General features: G+C 54.2%; 1 protein-coding gene across 5 annotated transcripts in view; it reads left to right on the forward strand.

The window, feature by feature from the left end:
• The window catches only part of CFAP57 (cilia and flagella associated protein 57), a 59,697-nt gene that overhangs the window by 32,666 nt on the left and 14,175 nt on the right, over positions 1-12,856 (forward strand). For 4 of the 5 annotated variants that reach the window (XM_036025883.1, XM_036025884.1, XM_036025885.1 and 1 more), the window contains 6 exons: positions 1,884-2,057; positions 3,068-3,226; positions 5,586-5,729; positions 9,151-9,267; positions 10,542-10,676; positions 10,754-10,897. In XM_036025883.1, the coding sequence (XP_035881776.1) occupies positions 1,884-2,057; positions 3,068-3,226; positions 5,586-5,729; positions 9,151-9,267; positions 10,542-10,676; positions 10,754-10,897 (873 nt within the window). The remainder of the gene's footprint in view (positions 1-1,883; positions 2,058-3,067; positions 3,227-5,585; positions 5,730-9,150; positions 9,268-10,541; positions 10,677-10,753; positions 10,898-12,856) is intronic. The other variant, XR_004903164.1, reaches the window with a different exon arrangement.

A 12,856-nucleotide genomic window follows, 5' to 3' on the forward strand; every position in this document is an offset into this window, starting at 1 on the left:
ACTCAGGACAAGAGCCAACTCCTTGAGGATTTCTTCCTGAACCTCTCTCCCCTCCCACAGGGCTGAGCAGGCTTCCTCTACATTTGCCTACCCCTGCGTGGCTTACACAGTGACATCCCGCATTCAGAGCTCTGCCTTTAGGAATATTGAGTCCATTGGGGGGAGAGAGCCTGGCCTCCCTCTGGAGCCTCCCACAGTGATCACAATGCATTTCTCCTCCTGAGTCAACGAGATGTAACTGGAAGCTCCCACCCAGCATGCCTTCTTAACTGACCTGGCTGGGCTGCTTTTACTTGTTAGCAGCATCTACGGGGGGGAAAAAAGGAGCAGACGTTTGGGGGCCATGTCAGGCTTCAGACAGAGCTACAGAGCTGACCTTGCTGGGCTTCTCTCTAGCCGGGGTGTGGTGATGTGGGACGGGCAGAGAGAAGCCTTTCTCAGGAGGCCAACGAGCCCAACTTTAAAACAACCATCTCATCTCTCTTAACCCTCAAAACTCGCAGTCCAGGCACGGTGCACACAGTCCAGCCTGGGAGAGTGCCAGGGCGGGTATGAGAGGAAAGAATTGATTCTGAAGGAATCTAAAATGTCCACCCCCTGGTGGTGGTAAGCAAAGAGGAGTCCGGCCCTATTCACTCGCCAGACTCCGCCCCTCCACCCCCCCCCTCCAAGGCAGGGTGAGTTCTCCAGCATCTGGGCTCTCCAGGCTTTCACTCACTCAGCACCAAGTACCACCCGGTGCTGTTCGTGCTACTCACAGTGGGGAACAGAGAGGTGGTCCTGCCATCAAGGAGCTTTCGTTCCAGTGGACAAACCTGTCACACAGGCAGCTACAGTATAACAAAGTGACGGGGAGCAGCAGGACCTGATAGCTGAGCCAAGAGCTGAAGGAAGAACTGGAGACAGTCACAGGCAGAGGCTGAAAACAGGGGCAGCGTGGGCCGCGCCCAGCAGCTGAGGAACATGCACGGTTGGGGAACCGAAGTTAGGTTACTCTGGCGAGAGCTTGGGGTGGGAGCGATGGCTGAGGCTGAGAGGCAGCCGCTGCTGACTCACGCACAGCCTTGTGGACCCAGCTCAGCGGACTGGGCTGCATCCCGGGGACAAGGGTGAGCCGCAGAGGGCTTTCACACTGCGGGGGCCACGATCAGGTGTATGATTTAGAAAGCTCCCCGTGACCAGAGGGTTGGGAACAGACTGGAGGGAGCCATGACTGGACATGGGAGCCTGGTTAGGAGGTGGAGACCGTGGTCCAGGCGACAGATGGCGGTGGTGTGGGCAGTGGTGGAGGCATAACGAGAAGTGGATGGACTCAAGAACGCTCACCCAAGTGGGAGGTGAAAGATCAGATCGACTGGATTAGGGATCCGGAGCACAGAATTAAAGACTCGCTCATTCGTTCAGGTGTTCACCGCGCGCCTGCTGTGCGCCGGTTTGTGTTGTGCCCTGGGAGCCCCCTGGGGGCACGGTAGGGTTTCTAGCCTCAAGGAACTTCCATCTACTGGGAGAGGCAATTGAGTCTTTTCATAAATACATATAAAATTGCCAGTGTCACAAGTTCAGTGGAGAAAAGGTAGAGGGAGCCCGGGTGCCAGTGCGAAGACGAGAGCTAGAGCAGGGTTGGGGGGTGTTGGTAAGGCAGTGTCGGAGCGATGGAGCCGGAGGCCTGATCTGGCAGGGAGGGAAGGGGAGCTAGAAGGACGGAGAGGAAGAATGTGGCAGCAGCGAGGGACCTGTGGCCTTGGCTTCCATTTCCGTAGCAACGCTCAGTCTCCCATCCCCATGACAGGCCCCATTGGCTCACCTGGTCCCAGGCCCTCTTAGCACGAAGGGGGCGTGCGCCCCTCCTCCCCGGAGCACACACTGTCCCTCTCTCCGAGCAGGCCCAGGAAGATGTCAGGCAGCAGCTGCGAGAGTTTGAGGAGACCAAGAAACAGATTGAAGAAGATGAAGACCGAGAAATCCAAGACATCAAAACCAAATATGAGAAAAAGCTTCGGGAAGAAAAGGAGTCAAACCTTCGGCTCAAAGGAGAAACAGGCATCATGAGGAAGAAGGTACGGGCTGGTCCCTGAGAGGCCTGGCGTGGGAAGGGCAGCATTGCGGAGAAACCGTCGGGGCAAGGTGTGGGCAGGGGGCAGGTGGAGGGCAGCAGAGGCCCCTGCCACCGCAAGTGTCCTCACCTCCAGCAAGTGGGTTAGGAATGGAGCACCACCTGGTGTGAGGGTTCTCTCTGCACTGTCAGGCTGGTGGATCCTCACCACCTCCCCTAAAGGGGTCACAATGGGGGCTTCCCCTTTTCTTTCTGGGGATAGTGAGGTTCACTGTAACACTGATGGACATTCCCTGGGCTTTCATTTATTGGCAAGTAGGAGTCAGTCAAAGTTTTCAGAGCTACATCCCCAATAGAAATGGAAACGAGGTCTTGTGGAGGTGAGGCAGTTTCCACTGGAGGTGTCCTCAGGCTCTCGGTGCAGGGAGTCCTGGGTGGCTCCTGCCCAGGCTCTGTGGGTGGGAGCAGCGTGGGGCTGTAGGATGCTTAATTTACTGGACGGGACAGATGTGTTTAGTCACTGGTGGTTGGTGTGAGGAGGGATTCAACTTAGAGATCCTTTTAGAATTGCCAGTTTCCCCAAAATGTTTAGTGATAGAGAAGCCAAGTTCAAAGCAAGCTTGTAGTCCTTCCTGCTAGAAATCACACTACTAGCCCACCCAGGGGACAGTCACGTCTTTCCTTCTTGGACATAGCGAGGAATACTCATCAGTTAGGGCTCCATATCTGTGACCTTGATGGGAGATGGATTCCAACCTTTCAAGGCCGGCGTGGTCCTGGAAACTCTGGGTCCACTCAGGGAGCTGGTCTCCGGGGCCCCTTGCTGCAGACAGTCCGTCCCCACCTGAGGGAGTGGGCCTGGGTCTTACCAGACAGAATACTACAGGCATCGTCCATGTGGCCTGGGAAACTCCTGGCTGTCCCAGACTCTGATGGGGAGCTCTTTACATTTACAGACAGTTGGGAGGAGCAGAGGGAGTTCAAAGACTTTGTTGTTGCCATCTGTACCTTTAGTTCAGCAGCCTGCAGAAGGAGATTGAAGAGCGAGCCAATGACATTGAGGTCCTGAAGGGAGAGCAGGTGAAGCTGCAAGGAGTCATTAAGTCCCTGGAGAAGGACATCCTGAGCCTCAAGCGGGAGATCCAGGAAAGGGACGAGACGATTCAAGATAAGGTGACGGCGCATCTCCCATGCTCCCTCCGCTGCAGCCTGGGTGGGCCCGGGCAGTGCAGGCAAAGTCCAGGAGAGAGGGCCCCTGGCTTCTCAGAGCATGTTTATTTAACTTGATGGGGGGTGAGTGGTCCGTGAAGTGCTTTGCAGTGGGCTAGTTGCTGTCAACACATCACATTCAATTCTCCCAGCAACCCCAGGGGCCAGGAGCAGCCCAGTTGTAAAGCTCAGGAAACTCAAGGTTAAGTATCTTGCCCAAGGTCACACGATTTACAGGTGACTCCTTGGGATAAGAACCTGGGTCAGCTGACTGCAAGGGCCCTGCTGTCCACTGCTCCGGGTATCCCTGGGTGACCTTCCCGTGGACTGGGGGCAGCTCACCCACCCATTGGCCACACGTTAACCTTCTGGCCAGAGAGGAACTCCCCCACGTTGGCCCCACAGCTGCCGGGCTCCCCAGAAGGCTGGTATCACTTTTCAGGGTGCCTGTTCTCACAAAACACTGAGAAGATGGACACATCACACTTTGTGGGACACACCACCTCAATATCCGAAATCCTGTATCATCCTCCTGAGCAAATCCAGGCTCTCCTGTTACCGCCTCGGGCCAAATTCTCCCTCAGAGAGAACAGTGGGCCGTGGCCCAGTTAGCCGGTTTCCACACAGGTGCTTCCCTTCAGCTGCCGAGGGCTCTCAGGCAGCTTCCCCACGCCTTTGTTTTCTCGCCTGTGCAACTGGCCCCTCAGGGCATCTCATGAGGATGAAATGATGTCGTACCCACATGCAGTTTCTACATGCGAGTGTCCATGTGTTTGTCCAGGCATTCTTTAAGGGAGGGTCCAAAGCTCTGTTCAGATTCTCAAAGCAAGGAAGAGGAGCGACAAGATAGAGGTGAAGACCTTCTGACCTAGGAAATTGCAACAGCCTCCTAACCGGTCCACAGGCCTCTCTTCCTACCCCCGGCCCCCAGCTCCTTGCCACCATCCTCTGTAATTATGTCAGTCTCCCACGTACACTTCCATCCTAGCTCCCCATTGCCTACTGCAGGGGTTGGCAAACTTTCTTCTCTGCGAACAGCTAGGTAGTAAACACCTCACTCTTTGCAGGCAGGATGATCTCTGGCACAACTGTTCCACTCTGCCATCATAGCGTGAAACCAGCCACAGACAACACGGAAAGGAACAGGCATGGCTACATTCCAATAAAGCCTCATGAAAACAGGCAACACGCCAGATTTGATCTGAGGGTTGTAGTTGGACCAACTCCTGGCCTCCTGGGTACATTCAGAGGCTTTTGTCCAACACACAAGGCCCTTGCCTCCATCGCCTGCTCCCCTCCAGCCCCCAGTGTCCCTGTGGACCACCCGCCGCTTGGTTTCAGCGCCCTCAGTGCACACTATCCCGTCCACGCCCTCCTCCTCCGCACTGCCCGTCACAGTGTGGGCGGGTGGGCACGTTTGTGGATGCTCCCACTTCCCCAGCTAGTGTTTTCCTTTAGGGGCAGCATCTGTGTCATTTTTTTTTTTTTTTTTTGGTATCTCAGACTGTGCTGAAAGATCTTTAGTAAACATTTGATGGATGGATGGACCTACATTTTAATTACTATTGCCTTGCAACAAATTACCCCAAAACTTAGTGGTGAAAGACAGCAAGTCTTTTATTATGCCCACAGATTCTGTGGGGCTGGAATTTAGACAGGGTGCCACAGGTTGGGTTGTCTTTGTCCCCAGTGTCTGGGACCAAGCTGGGCCTCAGTCAGGGGCACTCGGGCAGCTGGGGGCTGGAAGGCCAGCATATAAGGTGGATTTGTCATTCATGTGCTCAGCCCCTTGGCAGGGACGACAGGGAGGCTGGGATCAGCCAGGACCGCCCACCAGAGCACCTAATGTGTTCTCCAGCCCGGAGGTGTCAGTGTAGTGACACTGTTTACGTAGCAGGTGGCCTACCCAGAGAACCAGGTGGCAGCTGCTTGGCCTTTCCTGAGCCAGCCTGCAGAGCCACACAGCACCATGTGAGCTGGAAGTCCAGCCAGATGCAAGGGGAGGCAATCAGGTCCTACCACCTAATGGAGAAGCATAAGGTCAGACTGTTCAAGAGCACATGGGCGGAGAAAGGTTGGGGAGGCCAGCTCTGGAAAACACATGGCCACAGCCTGTGCGTGAACGAGTGAGTGAATGCACGAAGCGCTGGCGCAGGAGCCAAGGAGCAGTGCCGCCGCCCCGTGGGGAGCCCGCCCTTGTGTGCCCAGCAAGGAGAGCTGGCTGTGGCCTCTTTGATCAGGAGGGCACAGGACGTGTGGTCTTTGCCTAAAGGGATCCCATCTGCCCAGACCTCTGGACACCTCACTTCTCTCTCACCTGCAGGAGAAGAGAATTTATGATCTGAAAAAGAAAAATCAGGAACTAGAGAAATTCAAGTTTGTCCTTGACTACAAAATAAAGGAGCTAAAGAAGCAAATAGAACCTCGAGAGAAGGAGATCAAGGTGATGAAGGAGCAGATCCAAGAGGTGAGAAGCCTTCTGCCACTCCCTGCCCTCTCCAGCCCCCTGCCCCCTCCCCTGCTACTCCTGGCTGGCCTGTGGGGGATGAAAGGAAGCTCCCCTCACAATTCTTCCCTGTTCCCAAGGTGTGTGCAGCTTCCACTCTGTGGAGGGTGCCACAGAGAAGGCCCAACCAAGTGTTCAGCTGAGCAAAAGCAAAATGCTTTGGGATCTTTCTTGCTGAGTGGTCCTCAGAGTGGTCTCTGGCCCTACCAGCACCTCAAGGTGCATGCCCTCAAAGGGAAACCGCGGATGTTGGGCCTTCAGCCACCAGGGGGCAATGTGCACTCAGCCATGAGCCTTGGGCACCAGAAAGTACAAGCCTCCAGTTCAACACTCTTTTCTCAGACTGGAAATGTTGGTTGGGGCCCTCTGCAAGGCTGTGTTTGAACTTCATCTGATAAGGAATGGGAAGTCATCAAAGGCCCTTGAGCAGGAGAGTGGCAAAATTAAGTGTATGTTTTAGGAAGCAAACAGGATGAAGGCAGCAAGATGAGAAGCAAGAGCAACTGGAGGAGGGCTTCTGAGAGTCCAGTGAGGTACAAGTGCCCTCGCTTGGCCCCTCTGCCCCTTGCATTTCAAATTTCCTTACAACACGTGTCCACCTCTCAGCCTCCCCTCCCTGGGCAGAGAGCAGCTGACGGATCAAAAACCAAACTCCTGACTTCCCCTTCCTCGATTCCCATTGCTTCAGTACAGGGCACCGCAGGCCACCCATGTGCTTCATGTAGGCATATAGACATCTCCTCGATTCTCCCTTTCCCTGAACTCCTGTATCCACCACATCATCGCCAGTGCCCGTCTGATCGATTTCCAAAAGACATCTCCAATCCAATCCTCCTTCCTTCCTATGGCCATCACCCTGGCCCAAGCCTCTGTCACCTCTGGTCTGGACTTGCCTCCACCCTCCAGTCTACTCTCCTCCACACAGAGGCCACAGCGAGCCCCCATGGTGTCACATCCCACCTAGAATAAAAGCCAGACTCCCTGTGGAGGCCCAGGAGGCACAACCCAGCCTCTACCTCCTCTCCAGCCTCATCTCCAGGCTCCCTCCCCTTCTCCAGCCCACGGGCTTTCTGGCAGCTCTGAGGACAAGCCGAGCGCTTCCCAGCTCAGGACCTTTGCATTGCAGCTTCCTCTGCCCAGAAGGCTCCAGATCTTCACACAGCTGGTTCTGCGTCTTTCGGAGTTTCAGCTCATACACGAGTCACCTCTTCAAGGAGGCCTTCCCTGACCTCCCTATCCAAAATAACCTCCAGCTCCCCCTCCATTTTCTCTGTGCTGAGCAGGGATAACAAGGAAAAAGGTGTCAGCATTGGTGACTCAACTAGGATTGGATCCACAAGCGCTACGGTGGAAACAATCAAAGCCTTTTCTGTAGGAGGCCCAGGGAAGAAGCCGGGTGTAGGATCTCCAGGGCCAGGGCAGTCCAGAGGAGGTGTGTCCCTGTGTCAGTGACTCCCCCTGGCCTCTGGGATAAGGAAGGATGCCCCCACCTGACCACAGAGCTGCTCCCTCCAGGCCTGCTGCCACTCTTGAGTGACTTCAGGGCCCAAAAATGGTAGCCAGAGAATAGGAAAGAGAGAGTAGAGGTCCCACCTGCCTGGGAGTCAGTGTGCCACAGGCCCTGGAAACCACTGCCCATTTCTCCCTCCTCATTTGACATATTTGTCAACCAGGTTTAAGATTGGTCAGTCACTTTCCACCCCAACATACTTGAGAGCTTATTCATTTCCCTTCAGGAGCTGGGCCAACCATGGCATTGATTCTCAGCAGGGGACATGTCCCAACCTTGGGAATAAGCAAACAGGGCGCCTCCTACTCCACCCTGGTACCAGTTGCTCCCAGGGCTGACCGCTGGGCCCGACTCCTTCCTCAGAGGGCTCTGATCTTGGGGCTCAGAGACACATTTGGGCTTCTCTGTCCGTACCAAGTGCTTTCAGTAATGAGGAGAAGGTTCTTCTAAAGTCTGCCCTTTGGTGTTCAGAACACGAATGTGGCTCATTAGGACCTCCTGGTGTCCCCAGAAGGTGGCCAGGAGCCTTGAAATCTGAGCAGAGGGCCTGAAACAGATTAGAGGGGCTACTCCGTCCAGCTCTGCACAAAACCAGTCAACTGTCCCATGTCCCCAAAATGGCAAACCTCTCTACTAGCAGGAGCGCCAGGGTCCACCAGATTCAGTGTGTAAATAAATCAGCATCTCTCCTCCCCTTTGGGAGGAATTAGACCAACTAAGAGCTCCCCCACAGCTGGTCTCGTGCTCATCAGAAGCTCCAGATGTCAGTCACATCTTCGGTTAATAAAAAGGCAACAAGGAAAATCTTTCGGAAGTTCCTTATGGTTTCTGTTTTCTCTTTTTTCAATCAAAGATATTTATTTATTTATTTATTTATTTATTTTTAGAAAGAGGAAGGGAAGGAGAAAGAGAGGGAGAGAAACATCAATGTGTGATTGCCTCTCATGCACCCCCTACTGGGGACCTGGCCTGCAACCCAGTGTGAGCCCTGACTGGGAATCGAACCCAGTGACCCTTTGGTTTACAGTCCAGCACTCAATCCACTGAGCCACCCCAGGAAGGGCTGCTTTTTGTTCTGAAGATGGGACACTCCCCACATTTGTACTTGTTAAGACCCTTTCAACAGAGTGATTAGGCAGAGCCTCCTCCTCAGCTTCCTCTTCCCTGTCTTATGCCTTTGGCTGGGGACGCCTACGCGCCAGTCCCTCCAAACTTTCTGCTTTAGAATCGACACTGATGTGTTATGGGCCCAGAGGGTCGAGATTCACTCACACAACGTCACAAAGAAGCCAAGGAAGGTGCTTCTCTGCAGGACCCTGCCTTAGGTTAGAGTTGAAGTTCCAGCACTTGAGAGTTATCAATTTATAAGGAGCGCAAGAGAAGGCAATGAACTCAGTTAAAGGAACAAGGCACCTACGAGTGGAAAATTCATAGTCTGGCTATAGAAATCTATGGTTGGGTTAACATGCCAGCCAAGGTGGTGGGGGCTTTGGGGATGGCAAGGAGTAAAAAGAAAGGGTCTGTTCCAGAGGACATGTGGGAACTAGAAAAGACATATCCTGTAATAAGGGAGACATTCCTACTAAAAGATTTCAACTCAGCCCTGGCTGGCGTAGCTCAGTGGATTGAGCGCGGGCTGCGAACCCAAGTGTCGCAGGTTCGATTCCCAGTCAAGGGTACATGCCTGGGTTGCAGGCCATGACTACCAGCAACCGCACACTGATGTTTCTCTCTCTCTCTCTCTCTCTACCTCCCTCCCTTCCCTCTCTAAAAAAATAAGTAAATAAAATCTAAAAAAAAAAGATTTCAACTGAAACCTAATTTTCATTCTCTCATTTTCTTATTCTTGACTCTGTCCCGTGTTTTCTACAGATGGAAGCTGAACTGGAGCGTTTCCATAAGCAGAACTCCCAGCTGGAGCTGAACATCACGGAACTGTGGCAGAAATTAAGAGCCACCGATCAGGAGATGCGCAGAGAGAGGCAGAAGGTGCGAGGATTCTCAGCGTCTGGAGCTCTTGGATTCAGGATCTGGCACCTGTCTGCCGCAGGCAGCTGGCTTCTAAGAGACAGACCCAGCCCACTGTTAAGATACATTCCCGTTTTAACTGGCGTCCTTGCTCACAGCCCTGCCGGATTTCAGGCCCGTGTAAACTTACATGACTGAATCCATCTGGGACTAGAGGGTGCCTTTGGGTAAAGTGACCAATGGGTGGGAGACCATTTTCATGGGAATGCTCACAGCCTTGGCTTGTTTGTCCTCAGAAGGAGCATGCTCAGAGAGGCCATTTGTAGTCAGTAGTTAAAGACCTTGGCTACCAAATCAATGCTGAGTCCAGGAGGATCTCAGAGATCACCAACTCTGGTGTCTTTGTGTAAGAAATAAGGAAAGCAGGTCCAGAAGGACCAGGAAGTTAAGAAACTTCAACTGGTATCCATCGTTAGTAGGTACAGAGCCAGTACCAGGAACCTGGCGTTCCGGCCCTGGGCCCAGCCTTGGCTGCACCCTCACCTGCTGGCAAGGGCACCTGTAATGTTGGTTGGGTCAGATTGAATGTTTCCATTCCCCACATTAAGCACTGGCTCTGTACTAGGTAATACTAGAAGCTGCTACAGAGCTGCAAACGTGAACCGACACAGATCCTGCCCTTCACAAACTGAAACAGTTGGCAGGTGATTTGTGGCAGGTGTGTCATAATTGTAATGCACGGTGGAAAATCATGGAATATGAATACAGGGCCATGGGAGCCAGGAGTGGGGAGAGACCGGCTATGTCAAGGCTAAGGGGACATGGGTACCAGAGAAAGCATGATGGAAAAGGGAGGATCTAGCCCAATTTTGTCTTTTTCTTCTCCCTACCCATCATAGCAGCCTTTGGGAAGGATAAGCCCTGGGTGAGCTAGAAGGGGGCATGGAAGCCCCGGCCCAGGGGCCTGCAGGAACGAAGTGATGCTCCATCTTGGCTCAGAAAGGAGTAAGGGCAACTGCTGTGCTCCCTTTCCGCTCTGAAGGCCTGTGCTCCTGAAAGGAACCAGAGCCAGTAGAGGAATCACTCTGTGTCCCCTTAAAGATGATGCTGTTCAGGCCAGGTGCACAAGAGTTTTAGTGCCTGCACCCCCAGCACCTCCAGGCTGTGTGCCCATCCAGGTCTCTGTGCCCAAGTCCCAGATGCAGTGTCTCCTGTCCCTCTCTGCAGCCATTGGCCTGCAGCCCCTGCCCCTGGAGAATCCCTTGTGTGCCAGAAGTAAGCACCTCTGGTTGCAGGAGCGGGACCTGGAGGCGCTGGTCAAACGGTTTAAGACAGACCTGCACAACTGCGTAGCGTACATCCAGGAGCCCCGGCAGCTGAAGGAGAAGGTCCGAGGTCTCTTTGAGAAGTACGTGCAGCGGGCAGACATGGTGAGCTCTGCATCCCTGCCCGCCCTCCCCTTCTCCCTGGTCTCCCCTCGCTCACTGAGAACCTTCTGCCCCATCAGGTGGAGATCGCAGGGCTGAACACAGACCTGCAGCAGGAGTACGCCCGCCAGCGGGAGCACCTGGAGAGGAACCTGGCCACTCTCAAGAAGAAGGTGGTGAAGGAGAGCGAGCTGCACCGCACCGATTACGTCCGTATCATGCAGGTACCTGCACGCTCCCTGCCGGCTCTCTCGGAGGCCAAGCCCTCCAGATGAGAGAGCCTGTGAGGGCCTGTGAGACCTCCCAATGCTCAGGGGACCCGCTGGCTGTCCCTAGAACCTTCTCTTCGACTCCTCCCCTCCGATCTCCCAGAGCTCCTCCCAGCTGTGCCCAGGGCCCAAAGCCCCGCCCCGGAGGTCTCCAGGTACATCTGTGCCCAGGCCCGCCCCACCGCTGTCCTCGAGTTTCTCCCCACTCGCTTCACCCATTTCTCTCCTCTGCCTCATCCCTACCCAGGGCACTCCTGTGTCCTGCCTCTCTCCTCTCGCTGACCCCTGTCCCTTCTGGACCTGCATCCGCGTGATTTTAGCTCCCTAAGTCCCACTCTCCTTTCCCTTTCCTTCATTTCCAGCTCTTATTGCACCTTACTTTGTTCTGCTGCTTTTTATTCTGTTACGGGTATCACATGGTCCCTGCCGGCCAAGTTCTCTCCTCTGAACGCGCCTGTCTCCGCCCACCTCATCTGACTTTTCTGGTGCCTCAGGTTCCTACCCTTATCTCTGGGGTGCAGAGCTGACCACACCCACCCGGAGAGCCTCGCTCTGATTTAATGAGCCCTCCACACCCACCTCCCAGGATCCTCCATAGGGCTGTGCAGAGAACCTGACCCCATTAAGGCCACCTCCACTTAAGCACATTATCAGGACTGCCAGTCAGGCCTCTTCTGCCAGATTTCTGTTTGGGTATCAGTGTTGTCTGAGGCAATTAATGTGGATTAATCAGAACCGCATTAATAAGGCACATTCCTTTTTATGCTTATATTTCATTCATGCCATAATTAAAATACTGGAATGGGGATGGGCCGCAGTTGGATCGAGACAAGCCAGTGTCCAGCTTGGCCAGTCCGTCCACTGCTGGGCAGAGCACCCTGCAGTTCAGGCCAGGCCCAGACCTGCTGGGTCCCATGCCACCTTACAAGTAGCCCTTGCTTAAAGGCAGCCCACACCGTCGATAACCACTGCCCCACTCCATGGCCAGGAGAGGAGTCAGAGGCCCAGGGGCATGGGTGGCTGCAGTTGGTGAGGCCCTGAGGCACGAGCAGCTGATGCACAGAGCCATTACTCAGGGTCTCAAGGGCCTCCAAGCACGAGGAACCTGCCCGGGAGTGCAACGTGTGGGCAATGGGACCAGTGGGGCCGCAGGAGCAGTCGTCAGCGGGTGACAGTGCTGAGCTCCTGTCCGTGTCTTGCTATGGCCTGAAGGGTCTGCCAGGGGCCGTGCCTCTCTCTGTGCTGAGCAGACTCCCAAGCAAATGTCAGTCCTAGCAGAAGAAGGCTAAGGAAAGAAAGCGGAGACTGCAGGCTAGCCAGAAAGTGCAAGCATCAGCATGAGGCCACTCGGGGGCCCCCTTTTGCTCCTCAGTTCCCCCAGAGGCCGTGTGCCCACTCCTGCTGGGCCAGGGTGCAAGTCGGTAGAGGGAGCAGCAGAGGCCCGGCAGGGCGCCTGGCCAGCCCTGTCACTCACTCCACGATGGCAGCAGAGGGAAATCCCTGGAGGAGTGTTTTCTTGGACAGCATTGTAAGCCCATGTGCTGAGGGGCCCCTAGAAGTGCCCCAGACAACTGCAGGGAGCAAGAGGTGGGCTGGGGGCTGGGGGCAGGGTCCACAGCCCTTGGCCAGGGAGACAACTTGCTTTTTACCACAGGCTCTGTTCAACACTTTATTTGGAAAAGTTTTTATATATATATATATATATATATATATATATATATATATATATATTTTATTGATTATGCTATTACAGTTGTCCCATTACCCCCCTTCTCTCCCCTCCACCCTGTACCCCCCTCCCACCCACATTTCCCCCCTTTAGTTCATGTCCATGTGTCATACTTATGAGTTCTTTAGTTTCTACATTTCCTGTACTATTCTTGCCCTCCCCCTATCTATTTTCAACCTACATTC

The sequence above is a fragment of the Phyllostomus discolor genome, chromosome 5 (genome assembly GCF_004126475.2).
Source record: "Phyllostomus discolor isolate MPI-MPIP mPhyDis1 chromosome 5, mPhyDis1.pri.v3, whole genome shotgun sequence".
NCBI lineage: Eukaryota > Metazoa > Chordata > Mammalia > Chiroptera > Phyllostomidae > Phyllostomus > Phyllostomus discolor.